The sequence below is a fragment of the Adiantum capillus-veneris genome, chromosome 6 (genome assembly GCF_014529385.1).
Source record: "Adiantum capillus-veneris isolate H3 chromosome 6, ASM1452938v2, whole genome shotgun sequence".
Classification (NCBI taxonomy): Eukaryota; Viridiplantae; Streptophyta; class Polypodiopsida; order Polypodiales; family Pteridaceae; genus Adiantum; species Adiantum capillus-veneris.
This window is the reverse complement of record NC_140936.1, coordinates 4856016-4875236: the sequence shown is the minus strand read 5'-3', so window position 1 is coordinate 4875236 and position 19221 is coordinate 4856016. Positions and strand designations below refer to the sequence as shown.

The window sequence follows — 19221 nt, the reverse complement described above, 5'->3', positions numbered from 1 at the left end:
ATACCAGAGGTTTCTTGTAAGGTCTTTGACCCCGACCAAAAAGAGCACCCTTGTACCATGGAATGAACATAATGAAAAAAGTTACTAATGAACATAATAAACATAATGAACCCCGGGGTCTACTAAATATGGCAGGTACTCGGACAGATACTAATGAACATAATGAACTTAATGAACACCGGGGTCTACTAAATATGGCAAGTACTCGGACAGATACATCTTAGTTAGAGCTTAGTATAGCAATTTACGGCATTAAATTCCAACTCGTATGGCCCGTTTTAGCCTAAAACCAATTTTTCCTAAAGTTGTGCGGGGAGGCACCGGGGCTCAAGGCTGTGTGGGAACAGGTTCCAGGCCACTCAGAGCCTGCTTTAGCAGCTAAGGGACGCCCTCTCTTCTTGTGGGAGTTGTGGGAGAGTTTCCAAGCTTGAGAGTGAGTGTGAGAGTCGGTTAGACTAGCCAACTGGACACTTGGTAGGCAGGTAACTAGACTTGCCATGAATGAAGTGAGTGCTCATTCAGATGCAAATAGCAAGCCTGGTCAATTTTCAGCATGGAGAGGCCTATATAAGAGTGTGCTCTCACACACACACACACACACATATACTCACACACCCACTCAGTACACAAACACACAATTACACACACACCTTGGGTAGGTTCTGCCGACACAGTTTTTGGAGAAGAAGCAAAGGAGGGAAGTGCTGCCCAATTCTCGTCTTGAGAACTCCATTGGATCAAAAATTTGAGTGGATTTCAGCCCCTAATCACGGTAATATCGATTTAATTGATGCTTTTCTGTAAAACTCTTCATCATTCTCTTAATTCCTCATCTATTCTGCTTAATCATAGCTATATTTCTCAATAGCTGCTCTCTAATTCTCCATATCATTATTCTATTACATAATCATAAATCCAATAGTTAATTATGCAAGCCATTAATCTCTCCTAATCCTAGATTAATGCATGATTAGTAAGCGGAAATCTTCTACTAGTCGGCATAGTAATTAATTGTCAAGCCGGTAATGATGTGGATTTGGTTAATTTCATTCTATTACCACACAATATTGGTGTAGCTAAGTTAGATTCAATATGTTCATAGATTAAGATGTAATTAAGGAAAATTAATCTGTCATTAAGCCGCTAAGAAGAGAATTTTCTCTCACTTATGCATACGGTAATTCTGCATCTTTCTACTTGCATTAGGAAGGTGATTGAGCATGTCTAATTCACTCTCTAGTAATTTAATTAGTAAAATTCTGAAATTCTTAATTACCTAAGCCAAGTGATTAACTTTAGAGCCGGTTCCCATGGGACAAGTAAAATATTATCCATAAAATTGCTATGTGTCGAAGGAAAATCTAACCCTCTCATACAAGAAGGATTGTTCAGTGATTCTAATCTGTCATCTTGATTGTTATGAGACTCTCGGACATTAGCTGTTTTCTCCAAGTTTGTCAATTAAGTAGTGAGTATAAAATGGCCCCGGTAAAGAGAACTTGCTTCGGTGGTGCCCACGACCGCGAGGCAGGAACAAGCAATGGGAAAGGGAAAGCTCCCATGGACGACCAAGTACCGGCCATCTCACGGGCCAATGACGAGGAAATGGAGGAGTTAGGTCACATTTTCATTCAAGTTGTTTAATTTAACATCGCATATGATAAGTCAGGAAAGAACATATCCCTAAAAACATGTTGGAGAAATCCGACGGAAACCTCGGCATTTGAATTCAATTGTATATTAAAGTCTAAGTAGGAAAGAATGGTTGATGAATATACTGTTTGAAATAGGAAAGAATGTCTGCTAGGGAAAATTTAGCTCGGCATGTTCATTCTATTTCCAATGTTGAATTAGTCTTGAACCCCCTACTCATCACAGGGGGCAGAGTTCCTGGTTAAGGGCTCTTGAATCCACGACTGCTGGTTAAGCGGTGGATACCCACAACTTGCTTTCTATGCGGTGGGAACCCACGTATTGCTTTCTATGCGGTGGGAATGTCCATGTCGTGCTTTCTATGCGGTGGACATACCTAGTTGTATGGGCAGCTAGGCGACAACGGGAGGAGTGAACTCTCGTTGGAGGGGGGATGTTATACCTCCAGAACATTGGAATTTTAATGAATAAGTTTGAGTAGAATTTTTACTAGAACTCTGTCTTGGTGCCGCATTGCAATATTGATTGAAGGGCTATCTTAACGAACCTTGTGAATCGGAATCTAATCAAGGAACTTATATGTTGAACAACCATTGTGATAGTAACTAGGACACACAAGGAAGTGTGAGTGTGGGGGTGGAAAGTGGGGGCTTGGCTCAGGTTGCCAATGCCTATGAAAAGGGTGGTCCCGATTGGTCGGGAACTCTCCAATCGGGAACTCTCCGTCTCCATAGTGCTTAAATCGACACTAGTATTACTCATTGCCCCTATAGCAACGAAGTCTCAAGTGTACGTGCCTCTGAAACATGGGGAAAAAAGCACTCGGGATTTCTCTCCTCTTGGAAGGTGGATCTTAGGATCGCTAGATAAGTTAAGCATGCTTCCCCTGCGGGGTGAACTAGATCTCGATACTAGTAGGCTCGAACTCGACTCACTTTGTGATGAGAGATCGTCCGCTAGATGAACCCTGAACCACTTTGTTTGCTTCCGCTATAGATCTAGTGGCCACCAGGTTTACCATCAGATCCGCTGTTTGAGACGGCGGGGTGGGGACCTCACATTCCCTTTTATTTGGAAGGTGATGGTGGGCTCTACCAATTTGTCAGAAAGCGTCTACGAGAAAACGGTCACATGGTAATAGTCACAGCTGAAGGGGCAGGTCAAGAACTTGTAGAGACCAGTACTAGGACATGCGATGCATCAGGAAACAAGCTGCTTCAGGATGTAGGGCTGTGGCTTTCTCAAAATCTTAAGGTGATTGTATCCCTTATGTGATAGATATTTTTGTTGCACATTGCAACGACTTACCTCCGGTGCTCGAAATGCAGGATGCATCCATTCTTGAGCAGCAGTTGAGTAATTGGGTAGAGAGTAAGGGTGTACGAGCAAAGGGCCAGGCCGGTTTCAGGAGTGGTTTCTCCACTCTTGATCATATTCTGACACTCAGAGCCATCATTGAGGAGGGCACGTCACATGGGAGACGGATTTATTGTAGCTTTGTGGATTTCCGCAAAGCATTTGACATGGTACCAAGAGCTCGATTGATGCACAGATTCCAGAGATGGGTGCCCATAGTGTTGATTTGGGGGATTATGGCTCTATACAAATCAGTGATGAGACATGTATGCACTCCGGAGGGGATATCTGATTTAGTTCACTCCACCATTGGGATGAAACAGGGTTGCCCATTGTCTCTTACTCTATTTGGTATGTACGTTGAGGAGGTGTCTGATTAAATTGACAGAGAGGGTGATAGAGGTGCCCAGCTGGCAGGGACGTGGATCCCTCATACTTTCATGTGCTCGTTCGGAAACTGTGTCATGCCAAGGAAGAGACATGGAATGTGACTTCCTGACATACATGCTTTGCAGCTTTTCACGAAAAATCCACATACATTCGTGCTCATCCATGAGAGAAACGTTCTCAACAAACTTATCTCATGCCTAGGAAAAGGGATCACATAACGATGTTGACTAAAATACAGGAAATGATCACGAATGAAACACTCGAACAATGCGTGCGTATCAATCATGTGAACACATAATACTTCCTGTGAGGGTTCTCTCGACCTAGGCTCGAGAGCCAAGATCGATTCTTCCTGAATGATCGAATCGTCTTGTGGGGGTTCTTGGACCTCGACTCGAAAGCCAAGATCGGTTCTTCGTGATTGATCGAATCTACAACGAGGTTAGGTTCACTAGAAAAAGCATCAACTAACTCATTATCCTTGTGAACAATCACGTCATCTTCATGCAACTCATCATGCTTGTGAGAAATCACATCTTGATCATGCAAATCATCATGCTTGTCATCATGCAAATCATTGTGTTTATCATTGTCAATCAAAACATCATCATGCTTCACACAATCATGCAAATCCTGTGTGTCATGCTTTGGAAAAGAAGAGACTAAGAGAGTCTCCTTTTCCCGAATCTCTTGCATCTGTGCCTGAGCTTGAGAAAAGAGTCGCAAGAACTCTTCCCTTCTTGCTTTGATTTCGCGATCAAATTCTGCTTGTCTTGCTTTGTTCGCTACTTGTCTTTCTGCTTCGTCTTCTGCGTGTCTGCGTTCCATTTCTGCTTTTCTTTCTTTGAATTCATGATCCAATTTCGCTTGTCGTTCTTTGGCTTCCAAGCGTGCTTGCTCACGCTCACTCGCTATGGCTGCCATTCTTGCGGCATTTCTTGCTTTGCGTTGTAAATTCTGTTCCATAAACACAGCTCCAACTTCTCCATTGGAGTTAGTGCAATTGGTGTCGTAGATGGGGAAGGGACGGAAAAACCTCCTGGTGGGAAAAATTCTTCTTCGCCTCTCTCATGCTCATCACCTCCAAGTGAAGTATCCATTCCGCTTCGAGTGATGATCATTCTGATGCCGTGCGTTCTTGCGTTCTTGTGGTCTTGGGTTCTTAAGTTCACGAGGAACTTGGGTTCTTGGGGGTCTTGGGTTCTTAAGTTCACGAGGAACTTGGGTTCTTGGGGGTCTTGGTTCTTGAGGTTCTTGAGGTCTTCTTTCGCTTGCAAACGGCGTTTGAGAAGGATCTTCTCTTCACCCGAGTTCTACTCCTTTTTGCGGGCGCACCCCTTGGCGGCCTTGCGCTCACACCAAGGTTGCTTTTTCCCACCTCACGTCGATTGGCCGACCGCTAAGTGCACGGTCCACTCTCAATGAGTGAAAAGAGACAGAAGAGAAGGCTGGACAAGCCCTTCTTTCTTTGGATTCCTGTCACTCTTCAACAAAACATGATTAGGAATCGACACGCCCAAGCGAACTTGGGTTCGTGCGACCTCAACAAGCAAAAAACATTATGTGGTTCTTGTGGTTCTTTCCTTGAGTGATACAAAACACTGCCAAAGCTCTGATACCAATGTTAGGTGCAGCGGAATGATTGTTTGCGCTTTGCTCAAGATGAGTGCTCCGAACTGTGCTCAAGGTTTCTTTTGTTCTTATGGAAGGTAGAGCCTACCGATCTTAATGAGAGAATGCTATGATCACAAACAAAGTGAATGGACACTGTGCGTGCAAGTGTATGAGATTGAAAGAGAGAGAGAGAGAGAGAGAGAAGAGAGATACGACACCAAAGACATTGTAAAACCCTCCTCCGAAGGCCCCACTCTCGTCGGCGAGAGTGGTCTAATTATGATTGCACAATCTGGTACAAATGGTATGCATGAGACTGATCCAAGTCTAGGCTATGTCAACGATGACGACGGTGATGACGAAGTCTACCTAAGGGCTGAAATCTGCAATCTTTCTACTGCTGTCCAAAAACGCTATGGGCTGAAATCTGCAAATCTTGTTTTGCTGAATTCTGACTCTATGTCTATGGCGACGATGCGACGATGACGCGATGAAAACGCAGATGCTGAAATCTGCGTTTTCCGGGCTGAAACTATAAACCTTGCGGAAACTGACCGTGCGGCGAGGAACTGCTGCGGGAAGGTGAGATCTGCGAGGTTCGGGACTTGATCTGCTATGTCTGACTGCTGAAAACTGAAAACGCTGATCCTAGGGCTGATTCTATCGCGATAGATCTGCAGAACGCTGAGGTTGCTGGCAGATGCAAAAACGCTAGGCTGATCTGTTGTGGTCTTGTCGCCATGGCTCTGCAAATGCAAAACGCTGGCTGATCTGCGGTGTCTTGTCCAAAAACGCTAGCCAACATGTTGTGGAGCAAAAACGCCAGAAGCCTTTGGGGTCCTGCTGAGAAGGTTCCTGTTGAGCGGTGCTCCTGCTGCCTCTTCTCCAAATAGTGCTAGCTCTAGTTTACTTATATACAAACTTAGTAAAATTGCCCTACCTACTTTTGTTGGAAAGTCACTTAAAAATAATAAGTGAAAAATACCAAAAATAGGGAAAATAGGCTAAATGCACTGGAAAATTTCCCTAACTGATTCTAATGGATTCTGATGGGGATTCTGGTGATCATGTTGTGTGCAACGAGAGGATATGCATCTATACCAAGTAACTGGGCATGCACAATCTACGAATAGACTCACAAAAGTGCTAGATCACTTCTAATCTAGACTGACTGAACCCTAATCATGCTGTAGCTTGTCCACGGACACATAGGGTTGGAATTGTCACATGACAACCAAACAATTAGCTCTTCAAGGGGACACTTCATGCTAGTAGGGACAAATGACATCATGGTTTCAGACGCATGGTTTCACCATGGACAGGCTGCCCCCTTTCCAATACTCTCTTCAGGCACCCTACTAGACTCATTCGTCAGGACCTGATCCAGCTGGATACCAAGAGGACATGGATAGAGCCGCCTTGAGTCTGTTAGACAGTTAGCTCTTCAGGGGGGACACTTCATGCTGGTATGCATAGATGACATTATGGTTTCAGACGCATGGTTTCACCATGGACAGGCTGCCTCCTTTACATCACTCTCTCTCCTGTGATCTAGCTATCCCAGCTAGCTGTTTAGTTGCTTAGTTCACACCTAGCAGTTTAGGATTCCATAGTATTTTTTTCTGTCATTTTGTCATCTTGTTACTCTGACTTTGTATCAGATCCACCACATTGTAGCTTTCTGGTCTCATAGGTCACTCTGGCCTTTTGAAGACATGAATATAACATTTCATTTCATTTCATTTCTCTCTCTCAGTGGTCCTGTATTTTCCCTGAGACGTGCAACAGATACACGATTGACCAGAGCCTGTGCAGCACTGGGGAGACTTGAGAGGATATGTTTGTAGGTTCAGTTCCAGGAACCTCGGACAAAGCTTTAGCTCAATGACACTTTGGTCACTTCGGCCATGCTGTACGGAGTGGAGATATGGGGCCCCTCACTTGATCATCATAGCAGAGCTAGCAATACTGATGGATGGAGATGTATGGAGAAGCCCTTGGTGTCTATGATTTCTTGGATGATTAGGGCCAAGGCCTCAATACCGCATGACATTGTTAGGGCGGAGCTCGCTGCTTCTCCATTGGTAGTGGAGGCACTCACTCGATCAGTTTCATTTATGCATAGCACTTGGGCTCTCCCTAGAGAGAGAGATGCTCGATTAGCACTAGAGTCTTCGCGACAGCTGGCATTGCAGGGAGATAGATCATGTTGGTATGCAGAGATGGCATCTTGGTTTCAGTTACATGGCTTTAGTATGGACCGGCTACCCCCATTTCAGTACTCTGGATGCACCCTCCATTTTCCTCACTAGGGGAGAGATTACCAGGCTCATCAGACAGGACTTGATTCAGTTGGATACGAAGAGGACATGAATACAACCTACACATGAGCTAGGTACAAAGATGACTTTCTATAGAGAGCATCTTCTCCAACTCACGAAAGATGGTTTTGTGATCAGACGACGATACATGGATACTCATCTATCCCACGGGATACGATGTGCTATTGGTCAGATATGCACATCCTCACATCAGCTAGAGATCAAGACAGGTAGATTTAGAGGAGTACCCGCTGAGTCCAAGATTTGTCAAGTGTGCCAAATATAGCCAGAGACACAGCTATATTACATATGTCACTGCCCAAATGCTATGAGATACGAGGCCGCTTTCACTGTCTATTCAGAGAGGGTTTTGGGCCACTTTCTAGAGTCATGAGATACCAGGATCAGAGATGCTCGAGATCGCAAACACAGAGTGAAGAGGGGCACAATGAGAGAGATCCAGCAACAGCGAAGATTCACCAAAGGCATACTGCTTGATCGGGCAATAGAGTTGGGATGGTCCCATCGCCCACAGATGAGGGGGCCCTCTCGATATCAACGCAGATTGCGAGACAGAGGATCCATACCATACTGGTGCGACATAGGAGCCGTCCCGGATACTGATGTATATGTATATGATACCTCGACTGTCAGAGAGCTCCATTGTATCAGCTCACCCTTTGTATTTCCTATTCCCTTTGTATCACCATTCACCCCACCCCTACCCACTATTTTCTTTTCAATTCTTTGTACTTTTTGTACCCAGACCTGGTATTAGATTCACCACATGTAACCTTTTGGTCTCATAGGTCATTTTAGCCTTTTGAAGACATTAATATTACATTTCATTTCATGTTACATCTCTCTCTCTCTCTCTCTCTCTCTCTCTCTCTCTCTCTCTCTCTCTCTCTCTCTCTCTCTCTCTCTCTCTCTCTCTCTCTCTCTCTCTCTCTCTCTCTCTCTCTCTCTCTCTCTCTCTCTCTCTCTCTCTCTCTGTGTAAAACTAAGGTTATGGTGTTTAACACCACACCGCAATGGATCAGGAGATCAGTACCCACTTTCAAGTATGGTCAGGAGATTGTGGAGTATATAGATGCATACACTTACCTGGGGGTAGTCTTTACTGGGCCGAGATTTTCCTTGAGAAGAGCAGCAGAGACTAGACTAACTAGAGCTGGTGCGGCTCTGGGAGGAATGGAAAGGATGTGTTCACAGGTTCAGTTTCAGGAACCTAGGACAAAGTTATGGCTCTTTGATACTTTGGTTGCCTCTACTATGTTATATGGGGTGCAGGTTTGGGGACCTTCTATAGGCCAGGATGGGTGGAGGCGTATGGAGAAGCCCCTAGTATCTATGATCTCTCGGCTGATTAGAGCCAAGGTTTCTGTACCGCATGATATCATTCAAGCGAAATTAGCTGCCCCCCCTATGGAGATTGAGGCGCTCACAAGATCAGTCTCCTTTGTACACAGTCTGTGGATACTACCAAAGACAGATATGCCAGGGTGGCTCTAGAGTCCTCCAGACAATTAGCTCTTAACGGGGATACATCATGCTGGTATGCTCAGATGACATCATGGTTTCAGACACATGGTTTCACCATGGACAGGTTGCCTCCTTTTCAATACTCTCTTCAAGCACCCTTGAGGTCTCTGACACGGGTAGAGATTAATAGACTCATCCGTCAGGATTTGATCCAGTTGGACACGAGGAGGACATGGATAGAGCCGTTACAAGAGTTGGGCACAAAGATGGCTTTCTATAGAGAGCATCTTCTCCACCTCACGGGGGATGGGTTTGTAATTCGACCTCGCTATATGGACACGCATCTTTGGCATGGTTTGCGTTGTGCCATTGGCCAAATACGCACGTCCTCACATCAGCAGTCATTACAGTAGATCTCAGAGTCCACCCATACTAGAGGTACGCTGCTCGACCGAGCCACTGAGCTAGGTAGATCCAGCCGCCCACGACCTCGGGGAATCTCCCACCACCAACGAAGGCTGCAACAGAAGATACAGATCACTCTAGTCGACATGTAAGACGCCCAACCAGAGTACTGACCATGGAGGTTGATGAGATTCGACAGCGACCGATGAGAGATTTCATCTGAACCCACCAAAACCCCCCCGCCTCCTCCCCCTCCTGTATCTCATCTCAATCCCGAATCAACTTCAGATTTATTTCCTTTCTCCTTAGTGCCTTAGTGCCTAAGTGTTTTAGTTTTACTGTTAGTTCTTTGTAATTAACGTACTCAGACATGATATCAGATTCACCATTGTAACTTTTTGGTCTCATAGGTCATTTTGGCCTTTCGAAGACGTTAATATAACATTTCATTTCATTTCATATCTCTCTCTCTCTCTCTCTCTCTCTCTCTCTCTCTCTCTCTCTCTCTCTCTCTCTCTCACGTATGACGGGCAAGCACTCCAAGCGGTTGAGAGGTTCAAGTACTTGGGCATCTATGTACCTTCAAACCATGCATAGGGAAGTTGCGCGCAAAACAGAATTGATGCAGGACAAGCGAAATACTATGAATTTGAGAACATGTGCAAGCAAAGTGTCACAAGGAGATGGAAAATCAAGTCTCTAGCATTTGATGTATGCGTGGTCCAAACAATACTTTACGGTGTAGAGGTATGGGGGGGGAGTATCCCCGCTAGCACTTGGAATGACATTGATAAGATACAGAAAAAATTCCTATGTAGACACATGGGGATCAAAACTACCACCTCATACTCAGTGATGCTTTTGGAGATAGGCAAGAGACCCTTGGAAATGCAAGCCTTACAGAGGGTACACAGATACCTCATGAAAGTTAAGATGATGCCGGAGAGTCGTCTACCCCACATGGCATGGCAAGCCGGATGTAAACCGCAAAAGAATTACAAGAGTAAATTTCTCACATCCAGTCTCGTAGAAGACATACGGAAATGGTTCTCTAGATGGAATGTGGGAGACCATGTGGACATGCACATAGAGGAAGGCACTGAACATGAGCATGGTTCTCTAGATGGAATGTGGGAGACCATGTGGACATGCACATAGAGGAAGGCACTGAACATGAGCATGGGCTGAATTTTGACAGAAGCATACTTGAAGCCCTACACACTAGATGGAATACAGCAGTACACAGGTCCAAATTTGAATACTACGGCAAACACATCAATACACGATATTGGGAGACCTACAAGACTGGGGACACCCAGATGCATATCAGGACACCTATGTCCCACCGGGCAAGACAGGCCATTACTTTGATGCGAACACGATCGCGTATGCTCAAGATTGAAACGGAAGGGTGGCTGAATATTAAGGAAAATAGAAGGACATGCACACAATGCAATTTAAACAAAGTGGAAAGCGAGGCCCATGTCACCATCGAGTGCCCAGCATACGCACACATCCGTGCTGATTTCCCACTGCTATTGCAAGGACATGTCACCTTTGAGGAGCTTCTCTCTCGGACACACCCCTCCCCAGTAGCTTTAGGCATCTACTTTGCCAAAGTATTGGATCATCACACAACACTAACACACAAGACAGCTACTAGCCCACTACCCCCTCTACACACATGAGGGGAGCCGGAGCCTCTTGTAGATTTTATTTTTTTTGTGGTCCCATGGGTCATTTTGGCCCCCCGAGGACGTAAATACAACATCATCATCTCTCTCTCTCTCTCTCTCTCTCTCTCTCTCTCTCTCTCTCTCTCTCTCTCTCTCTCTCTCTCTCTCTCCTGCACATAGAACCCCAAGCACCCAGGGAAAGCAACACATGCATGCGCGACATGTAGCAGAGGGCGGAAGGAGGGGGACGCACAAAAGGATCTAGAGGGTGGACACGAAGCAAACAGGGGGAGAAGGGACTGCAGAGAAATGTGCGCAGCAACGCAGGAACAGAGCCCCACATGCGCCGGCCTTTCCAGGTCCTCCAAGTGGGCCCACACATCCATCCCACCCTCTCCCTCTTCTATCACGTACGTCGCCAAACTTCTATCGCAACTGGGTCATCTATCCCGCAACTCACCCTCCCTGTCTTCTATCGCCCAGTGCTCAAGACATCTCTTATGTAAGATGCAGCGGAAGTGAATGTTGAACTTTGCTCAAGATGAGTGCTCCAAACTGTGCTCAAGGGTTCCTTTTACTTACGGAAGGGACAGCCTTCCGCTCCTTTAGTGAGAGAGTGCAAATGATCACAAACAAAGTGGTAAACACTGTGAATGAAGGTGCTGAGACTGAGAGATAGAGAGAGAAGAATACGACACCAGAATGGTGTCAAACCCTCCTCCGAAGACCCCCCACTCTATGGTGAGAGCGGTCTACTATTGATTGCACAAATCTCTACAATGCTTTGGACTTGCCGATGTCGAGACGACAGGACGGGCTGAAATCTGAAAACGCTAATGGCTGAAATCTGCAAATCTTTATCTGCTGAATTCTGTCTCTATCTCGATGACAATGTCGATGGCGACGATGCAACAACGACGCGCTGAAAACGCAGATGCTGAAATCTGCGTTTTCCAAGCTGAAACTGTAGACACTCCTTGATCTAGCCGTGCGACGAGGATCTGCTGAGGGGAGGTGAGATCTGCGAGGTTCGAGACTTCTACTACGGTGTCTGACTACTGAAAATTGAGAACGCTGGTGCAACTTGTGGTCTTGTCGCAGAGAATCTGCAAAACGCTAGGCTGTCATGCTGATGCAAAAATGCTAGGGGCTGATCTGGTACTTGATGCAAAAACGCTAGTGATCTTGTTGTCCTGCTGTTGCCAGATTGGCTTGCAAATGCAAAACGCTAGGTTGGTTTTGCACTTGAAGAAAAGTGCTGGCTCTTGTTGTTGATGGCTGAAAAAGCTGAGTCTTCTTGCTAGGGGGGGGGGGGGGGGGGGGGGGGGGGGGGGGGTGGGGGGGGGGTTTGCTTGAGAAGGTGCACTGGTGGATGTCAAGTCCCTGTTGCTTCTTTTGCCAGAAAGTGCTAGCGCTAGGTTTCTTATGTACTTGCTTATCAAAATTGCCGTACTTAGTTTCTTAACAAAAGTCACTTAAAAATAATAAGTGAAAAATGTCTAAAATAGGGAAAATAGGTCTATGCACTGTAAAAATGCTCCTGATAGGTTTTGATAGAAATCTGATGATCATGATGTGCAACCAGAGGATATGCATCTAGTCTAAGTGTCTGGACATGCAGAGAGTGAGACTTCAATTGAGGTCCCACCGTGATCGCCAAAATGAGAGCACCTGTAGCGCGGATAATGTGTCGTGCTCTCTATAGTGGGTGCTCCTCAATGCAATGTGAGTGACAATCTCACTCGAAACAGACTGAAAACAAAGGAACAATAGATAACAACTGAGCTCACAGAAACACAACAGCAGACCAGAACATATGACTCGACTATTTCAAAGAACCGCTACAGACTCTGGCGTGCCAGCACACTCAACTCTAGCTCAGGACTCACAGGTACAATGGGGGTGTCGAGGCTCAGATGTGCAGGGATGGTGAAGACGTGCTGTGTGCATAGACTCACTACCCAAAACGACGACGCTGGTCCATATATCTACAAGATAATCCACCAACGGCTCATAAATGTAAACCACCTAAGCCAATCTCCAAAATGAGTGGTGGACGTGACCTGGTCACGATGTCCACTAGAACCACCGTCGTATCCCTTCCACGTGTCGTTGCCCAGCCCAGAGAGTCCGTCCAGTGTGAACTAGACCAGACCAACTATACTAACTGTGTGTCCTGTGAAAGTGACACTATAGCCTGCTACAGAAGATCTAGATGCCCATGACTATGGAGGACGACACAGCATTGACAGAGGCTACATCAAAGGATTTGGATCACTTAGGCCCCACATGCACAACGCCCAGTCAGACTACTGACCATGGAGGAGATTGATGAGATCCACCAATGACCGGTGATGGATCTCCTATGATTTAGCTCTTTTGAGGATTGCACACCCTACTGATCTTGTAGCAACCTTTGTATCAATCTTTGTATCAACTATTACCCATTATATCCCCACACACACACACACATTGTGTTGTATTAGCCTTTAGTTACTACTTTCACCCCCCTACTCATATCCTACACAGTTCCAGTTGGCTGCTTAGTTCACATCTAGCATTTTAGGATTCTTAGTACTTGTTCAGTACCTTTTTATTTTTGGTACTCAGACATTGTATCAGATTCACCACGTTGAACTTTTTGGTCTCATAGGTCAGTTTGGCCTTTTGAAGACGTTAATATAACATTTCATTTCTCTCCCGGAGCCTGTGCTCACGCCTACATGCTCTCTCCCTTAGTCTGTGCTCACGCCTGCGTGCTCTCTCCCTTAGCTTGTGCTGTCACCTACACGCTCTCATCAACTACGCATCCGCGCCGCCTGCTCCCCGCCTGTGCTCACGCTGTAAGGTGCAACAGAAATGGATGTTGACTTTGCTCAAGATGAGTACTCTGAACTGTGCTCAAGGGTTCCTTTTACTTACGAGAGGGAGAGCCTTCCGTTCCTTTAGTGAGAGAGTGCAATGATCACAAACAAAGTGAATGCTACTGTGAATGAAGGTGTTGAGACTCAGAGAGAGAGAGAGAAATGAAATGATATATTAACGTCTACAAAAGGCCAAAATGACCTATGAGACCAAACTGATTACAATGGAGAGAGAGAGAGAGAGAAGAATACGACACCAGACGGTTCTCAAACCCTCCTCCAAGGGACCCCTCTCTATGGTGAGAGAGGTCTATGCTATTGATTACACAAATCTGGTACAATTGTCTAGATGCAATGGACTTGCCGACGATGTCAACGACAATGATGACGACGACGAGGACGGGCTGAAATCTGAAAACGCTAGGGCTGAACCGCTGAAATCTGCAAAAACACTGACTTTCTGCTGATCTCTGACTCTGTGTCGGTGAGGACAGCGATGGCGACGACGCGTCGACAATGCACTGAAAACGCAGATGCTGAAATCTGCGGACAGCGGACTGAATCCGAAAACGCTGGCTGACTTTACGGTACGGCGAGGATCTGTTGCAGGTAGGTGAGATCTGCGAGGCTAATGGCTGAATCTGCGGTGTCTAAATGCTGAAAACTGAAAACGCTGATGTGTTGGGCTGATATGACGCCGGAATCTGCAAACGCTAAGCTAGGTCTACAAATCTGGAAAACGGCAAGCTGGATCTGCTGTTAATGGAAAGCGCTAGGCTGAATATGTTGCAGAAACGCTGATGGAGAGAATCCAAAAATGCTGGCTGCTTTTGTTGGTTGAAGACGCTAGGGCCTCTTGCCAGTCTTGCTGAGAAGGTGCACTGCAAGTTGCTGAAACTTCTTCTGCCAGATAGTGCTAGTGCTAGGTTTCTTTTATAGATGCTTAGCAAATTTGCCCTGCTCACTTTTCCAACAAAGTCACTTATTAAATAATAAGTGAAACTGAGTAAATTGGGAAAATGGGTTCTATGCACTCTAAAATGCTCATGATGGGTACTGAATGTCATGCTGATGATCATGTTGTGTGCAACCAGAGGATATGCAACTACTCTTAAGTGCCGGGACTTGCACCAGGCTCACAAAGGTGCCAGAACACTTCCTAAGTTGACCTGAACCCTAGACCTGAGATAGCTTTGTCCACATGCACATAAGGTTAGATGTGCACGTGACACACGCGTTGCACCTGAGCCCCCACCTACGCATTGCACTAGGATTACGTGTTGCCCCCCGCGTGTACTCAAGCGCTGCTCTGCACTAACTGAGTGCTGCATTAAACCCTCCCCCCCCCCCAAAACACACACACCCATTAGCATAAGATGGAGCTAGCTAGATAGATGCATTGCATGGTGTACTACCCTCAGCATATAGACATGCACATATCCATAGTACTAGAGCTCCACCCATCCCCATAGATCTCATCACCCACCAAACGTCCTTCTCTCTTTTATTTTGTACCAGTCTGAACTATTTTGTCTTTTCCGATAGACAAAGGACATACACACATATATACTTGGTTTGTCTCATAGGCCGACTTTGGCCTCACATAGACGTTAAAAAGCTCTTTCTTTCTTTCTTTCTTTCTTCTTTCTCCCTTAACCCCCCCCCCCCCCCCCCCACAAACACACACAAGGGGAAAAAAAAAACAGTCCGAACACTCTACCATACACTTCATACATGAGTTCAAGTCTACTTAGAAATATCACAAAGGGCTTACTTCGAGTGGACCTTTCCACCCCTCTCTCCATAGTGACTATAGAGATTACCACCGTATTGCACTCAGCTGCCATAGAGAGCTTCTTTCACATCACATACACTGCTGACCCTACCAGGATACCCCTATGGAGACTATACCCCAGAACAGGTGGTATGATGATAAGTTATCAGAATTCACAAAACTGCTTCAAAGCAACAGACAATAACCTTCAAACCCCAAATGGCATTGTCAGCAAATAACAATCTCCAAAATGCTTTCCAAGTATTTAAAGGAAAATGATTACAGAATATTGACAATATGGACATCTGGTAGATCGCCGCCTAAAAACATATTCAGTAAGTTGAATTGAGGTGAGGGTCAGAAAACAACAATCACCAGAACCTCGACCGAACTATATTAAGGCAAACGAATCTGAGAACATGGACATCCAATGAGATCAACACCTGAAACAAAGCAAATTAAGTTGAAATGAGGTGAAAGATGGCACCTTTATCAGGTTAAGCACAATAATGGGATTGCCATATCTCGAGATCAAATTTTCGAAATGAAGTTTGGTTGCTCTATAACAAGAGTCCTCTCTCTTCACTGTAAAAGTCAATTAACAAGGAAATGTTTTAATGTCGTTTCTTAATCAGCCAGTCAAAATAATTTTCATAATGCTCATGGAAAAAACTTACACTTTATGTCCGGTCTAGGACTCAAAACAGATGTTTCCTGGGACCAAAAAAGTGGTATAGAACCTCGATGTTGCACAACTGAGCTTGTTTGTCCAAGCTTTCCCTCCAGCTCTTCTTGAACTATTTGCTCTGTCTCCACCTCGTTTGCCACTTGACCTTTCTCATTTACTCCTCTCTTTAGATATCTGAGAGGTAAAGGGATATGTACTGACACTCATTAGAAAAGGCAGTTCTCCATCAAACTTTTTGTAAATCTGCTTTGAAAACCTCAAAGCAAGGAAAACCCACGAAAAGAAAGGGATACAAAAACGGAGCACTATGAGGCTCCGAAGGCTAGAAACAGTCAAAGTAAATCCTGTAGGTATCAAGCAAAATACAGCGCTTGACCAAGAGATAATTTGAAATAGGGAAAGGGATCAACAGAAGTGCCTTGAAACATTAAAGAGTTCCTATGGTGCCAGATGGCCCACATAGTCCAAAATCTCACCCAGCTGAAGAACACCGCAGTTTTTCATCAAACACATAAGTGCAGGTTAATTGTCATTCCCTGACAGTGGATGCATCATAGTCAACATAGAAAGATTGAACGAAAACAAGCTCTCTTGATGAATGTTAGGTACTTTCCATACAAGAGCATTTAGCATCTACAAGAAAGTGTAATTTGACATTTTAAAAGAAAAAAAACTGTTGCCCTTGTCCACACATACTGCTATCAATTGCGAGTTCTTACTCAAGTGATTGGTCTTATATTCTTCTTACCAGCAACCTTGACAGATGGTCTCGCTCCACATTGTATGTTATAGCATTGTAGTATTTTTTGAAGGCAGGCCGTTACAATGACCAATGGAAGCTCCATGCACAGAATACATGGTAATATAGCCCTCACTAACGGATGATGCTGTATGTAAGGTAAGATATTTGAGGTCATTGTGGTAGTGAAGGCTGATCTAAATGGTTTCACTGCATCATTACGTGTGGACAAAGGATCTAACAGATTCACACAGCCAGTTGGATGCCGTTATTTACTAATTGTATCATGATTCTAGAATCCTATGGTTGTATGGATGTTTTTCCTACTGATATCACTGTACTTTGTACCTGCTGCAAGGTTTTTCCCATATTCTTATGATTAATGGTCGATTTTTATGTAATGAGAAAGGGGAAAGCCCTCTATTTTGCAAACAACAGAAGGAGGGAGAGAGTAAGAGAGAGAGAGAGAGAGAGGAGGAAGGGTAATTTGAGTGTTGTAAGATTCCGTTTTATTGAGATTATGGTTGATTCAAGGCTACTTTGGGGTTTCCTTGACGAGAGTTATGGGCTGCAAATGTTGAGCTACATAGAACTAATGAACTGCTCCCAAACCACAAGAACAAAATATCTCCATAGATAGCATAAGTGACCTATGATGGATGAGAAGCCACGGTGGGTAAACTGACCACCACTCCCTCTCCACCGCACTGCATAAATGGTCCACTAGTCAACAGGTCGGTGTCATCGATTTCTGCCCATTGCCACCTACAATGTCACCAATTTGGCCCACTGCCATGTACAGGGCTGAATCATCTGCAAATGTTGTATGCATTTTGTCATGGCTGCAGAATTTATGCAGGGCGCCTGGAACAGAGAGAAGGGCATGAGCAGATGAACAAAGCAAGCAGGGGGACCATCATTTTAGAAGTGTTTACACGAAAGGAGGACACTCGGTGGTCCATGCAAGTTAAATGGAGTTCATGCATGGTAGGTGACAGTTCATGCAAGTTAACTGGAGTTCATGCATGGCAGGTGACGGTTCATGCAAAGGGACACTCGGCCAGTTCATGCATGGCAGGTGGCCATACATGCCAGGCAAGTTCACGGGCTACCTCTTATATCTCATGCCCATCTCAGCCAAAGCGCCTCCAACTCTCACTCACTGATACCAGGTAAGACACATGTCAATACCTGCTCTGTCCAAGCTTAGTTAGAAGGAGAAAGTGTAGACTCATGGCATACTGGCCATGTTTATGTAGGAGGGGAACTCCGCCTCTCCATTTCTCCCAATCCCATCTCTATCATCAGAGACAGATCACAGACTTCTTTAGAGCAGACACTGGACACCCGGAGGAGTTACTACCACAGCAGAGCTCGCCGCCTCACGCCAGAGGCACACTGATCGACCGGGCGACAGAGCTGGGGAGATCCAGACGCCCGCGACTACGGAGGACTACACAGCACCGACGGAGGCTGCATCAGAGGATTCGGATCACTTTGGCCCGACATGCACGACGCCCGGTCAGACTACTGACCATGGAGGAGATTGATGAGATCCACCAGCGACCGATGCTGGATCTCTTGTGATTTTAGCTATCCCAACTAGCTGATTAGTTCACACCTTAGAGTTTAGGACTCCATAGTAGTCATTTAGTCATTTTGTCATATTGCCATTGTCATTTTCATTTCATTTTGTTACTTTTGTTACTCGGACTTTGTATCAGATCCACCACATTGTAACTTTTAGGTCTCATAGGTCACTTTGGCCTTTTGAAGACGTTAATATAACATTTCATCTCATTTCATTTCTCTCTCTGGTAATCATCGTGTTATTCTCTCCATTATTTGTGGGTTGATTTTCTAATTGTACTGTTTTGGCTGTCCAACACTGCCTGGGACGTAGGCCAGCCGGTTAGAGACGGCCCACTGGTCTAGTCACAGGTGATAGCCTAGACCAAGGGTCCGCCCACTCGGCTTGACTCTAGAGGTAGGTCACTGTAACCGAGGGCTACATTGAAGAACGAGTCGAAGTGTGAAGACCTTGAAAATTTTCTCAAGACACCCATTTGCAAATAGCTTCGTCCTCCTCCAAACTTTTCTCTCCCGAATCCCTCTTGCCGGTCTTTGATCTTCTTCCTGCCTGTTTCTCACTCAATGTGGAGGACCTTTTTCACTTTTAAGAATAAAAACCTCACAAGACCCTATTTGCAAAGTAGCTTTGTCGTCCTCCGATCTTCTCTCTCAAGCTCCCTCTTG

The 19221-nt window shown here is 45.3% G+C and overlaps 1 protein-coding gene across 2 annotated transcripts in view; it reads right to left on the bottom strand.

The window, feature by feature from the left end:
* LOC147455080 (phosphatidylinositol-3-phosphatase SAC1-like) overlaps window positions 1–19221 on the bottom strand; it is a 148229-nt gene that overhangs the window by 88872 nt on the left and 40136 nt on the right. For both annotated transcript variants that reach the window (XM_086513926.1, XM_086513925.1), the window contains exons 6-7: window positions 16216–16400; window positions 16026–16123 (exon numbers count right to left, since the gene is read on the bottom strand). In XM_086513926.1, coding sequence (XP_086370052.1) covers window positions 16026–16123; window positions 16216–16400 — 283 coding nt within the window. The remainder of the gene's footprint in view (window positions 1–16025; window positions 16124–16215; window positions 16401–19221) is intronic.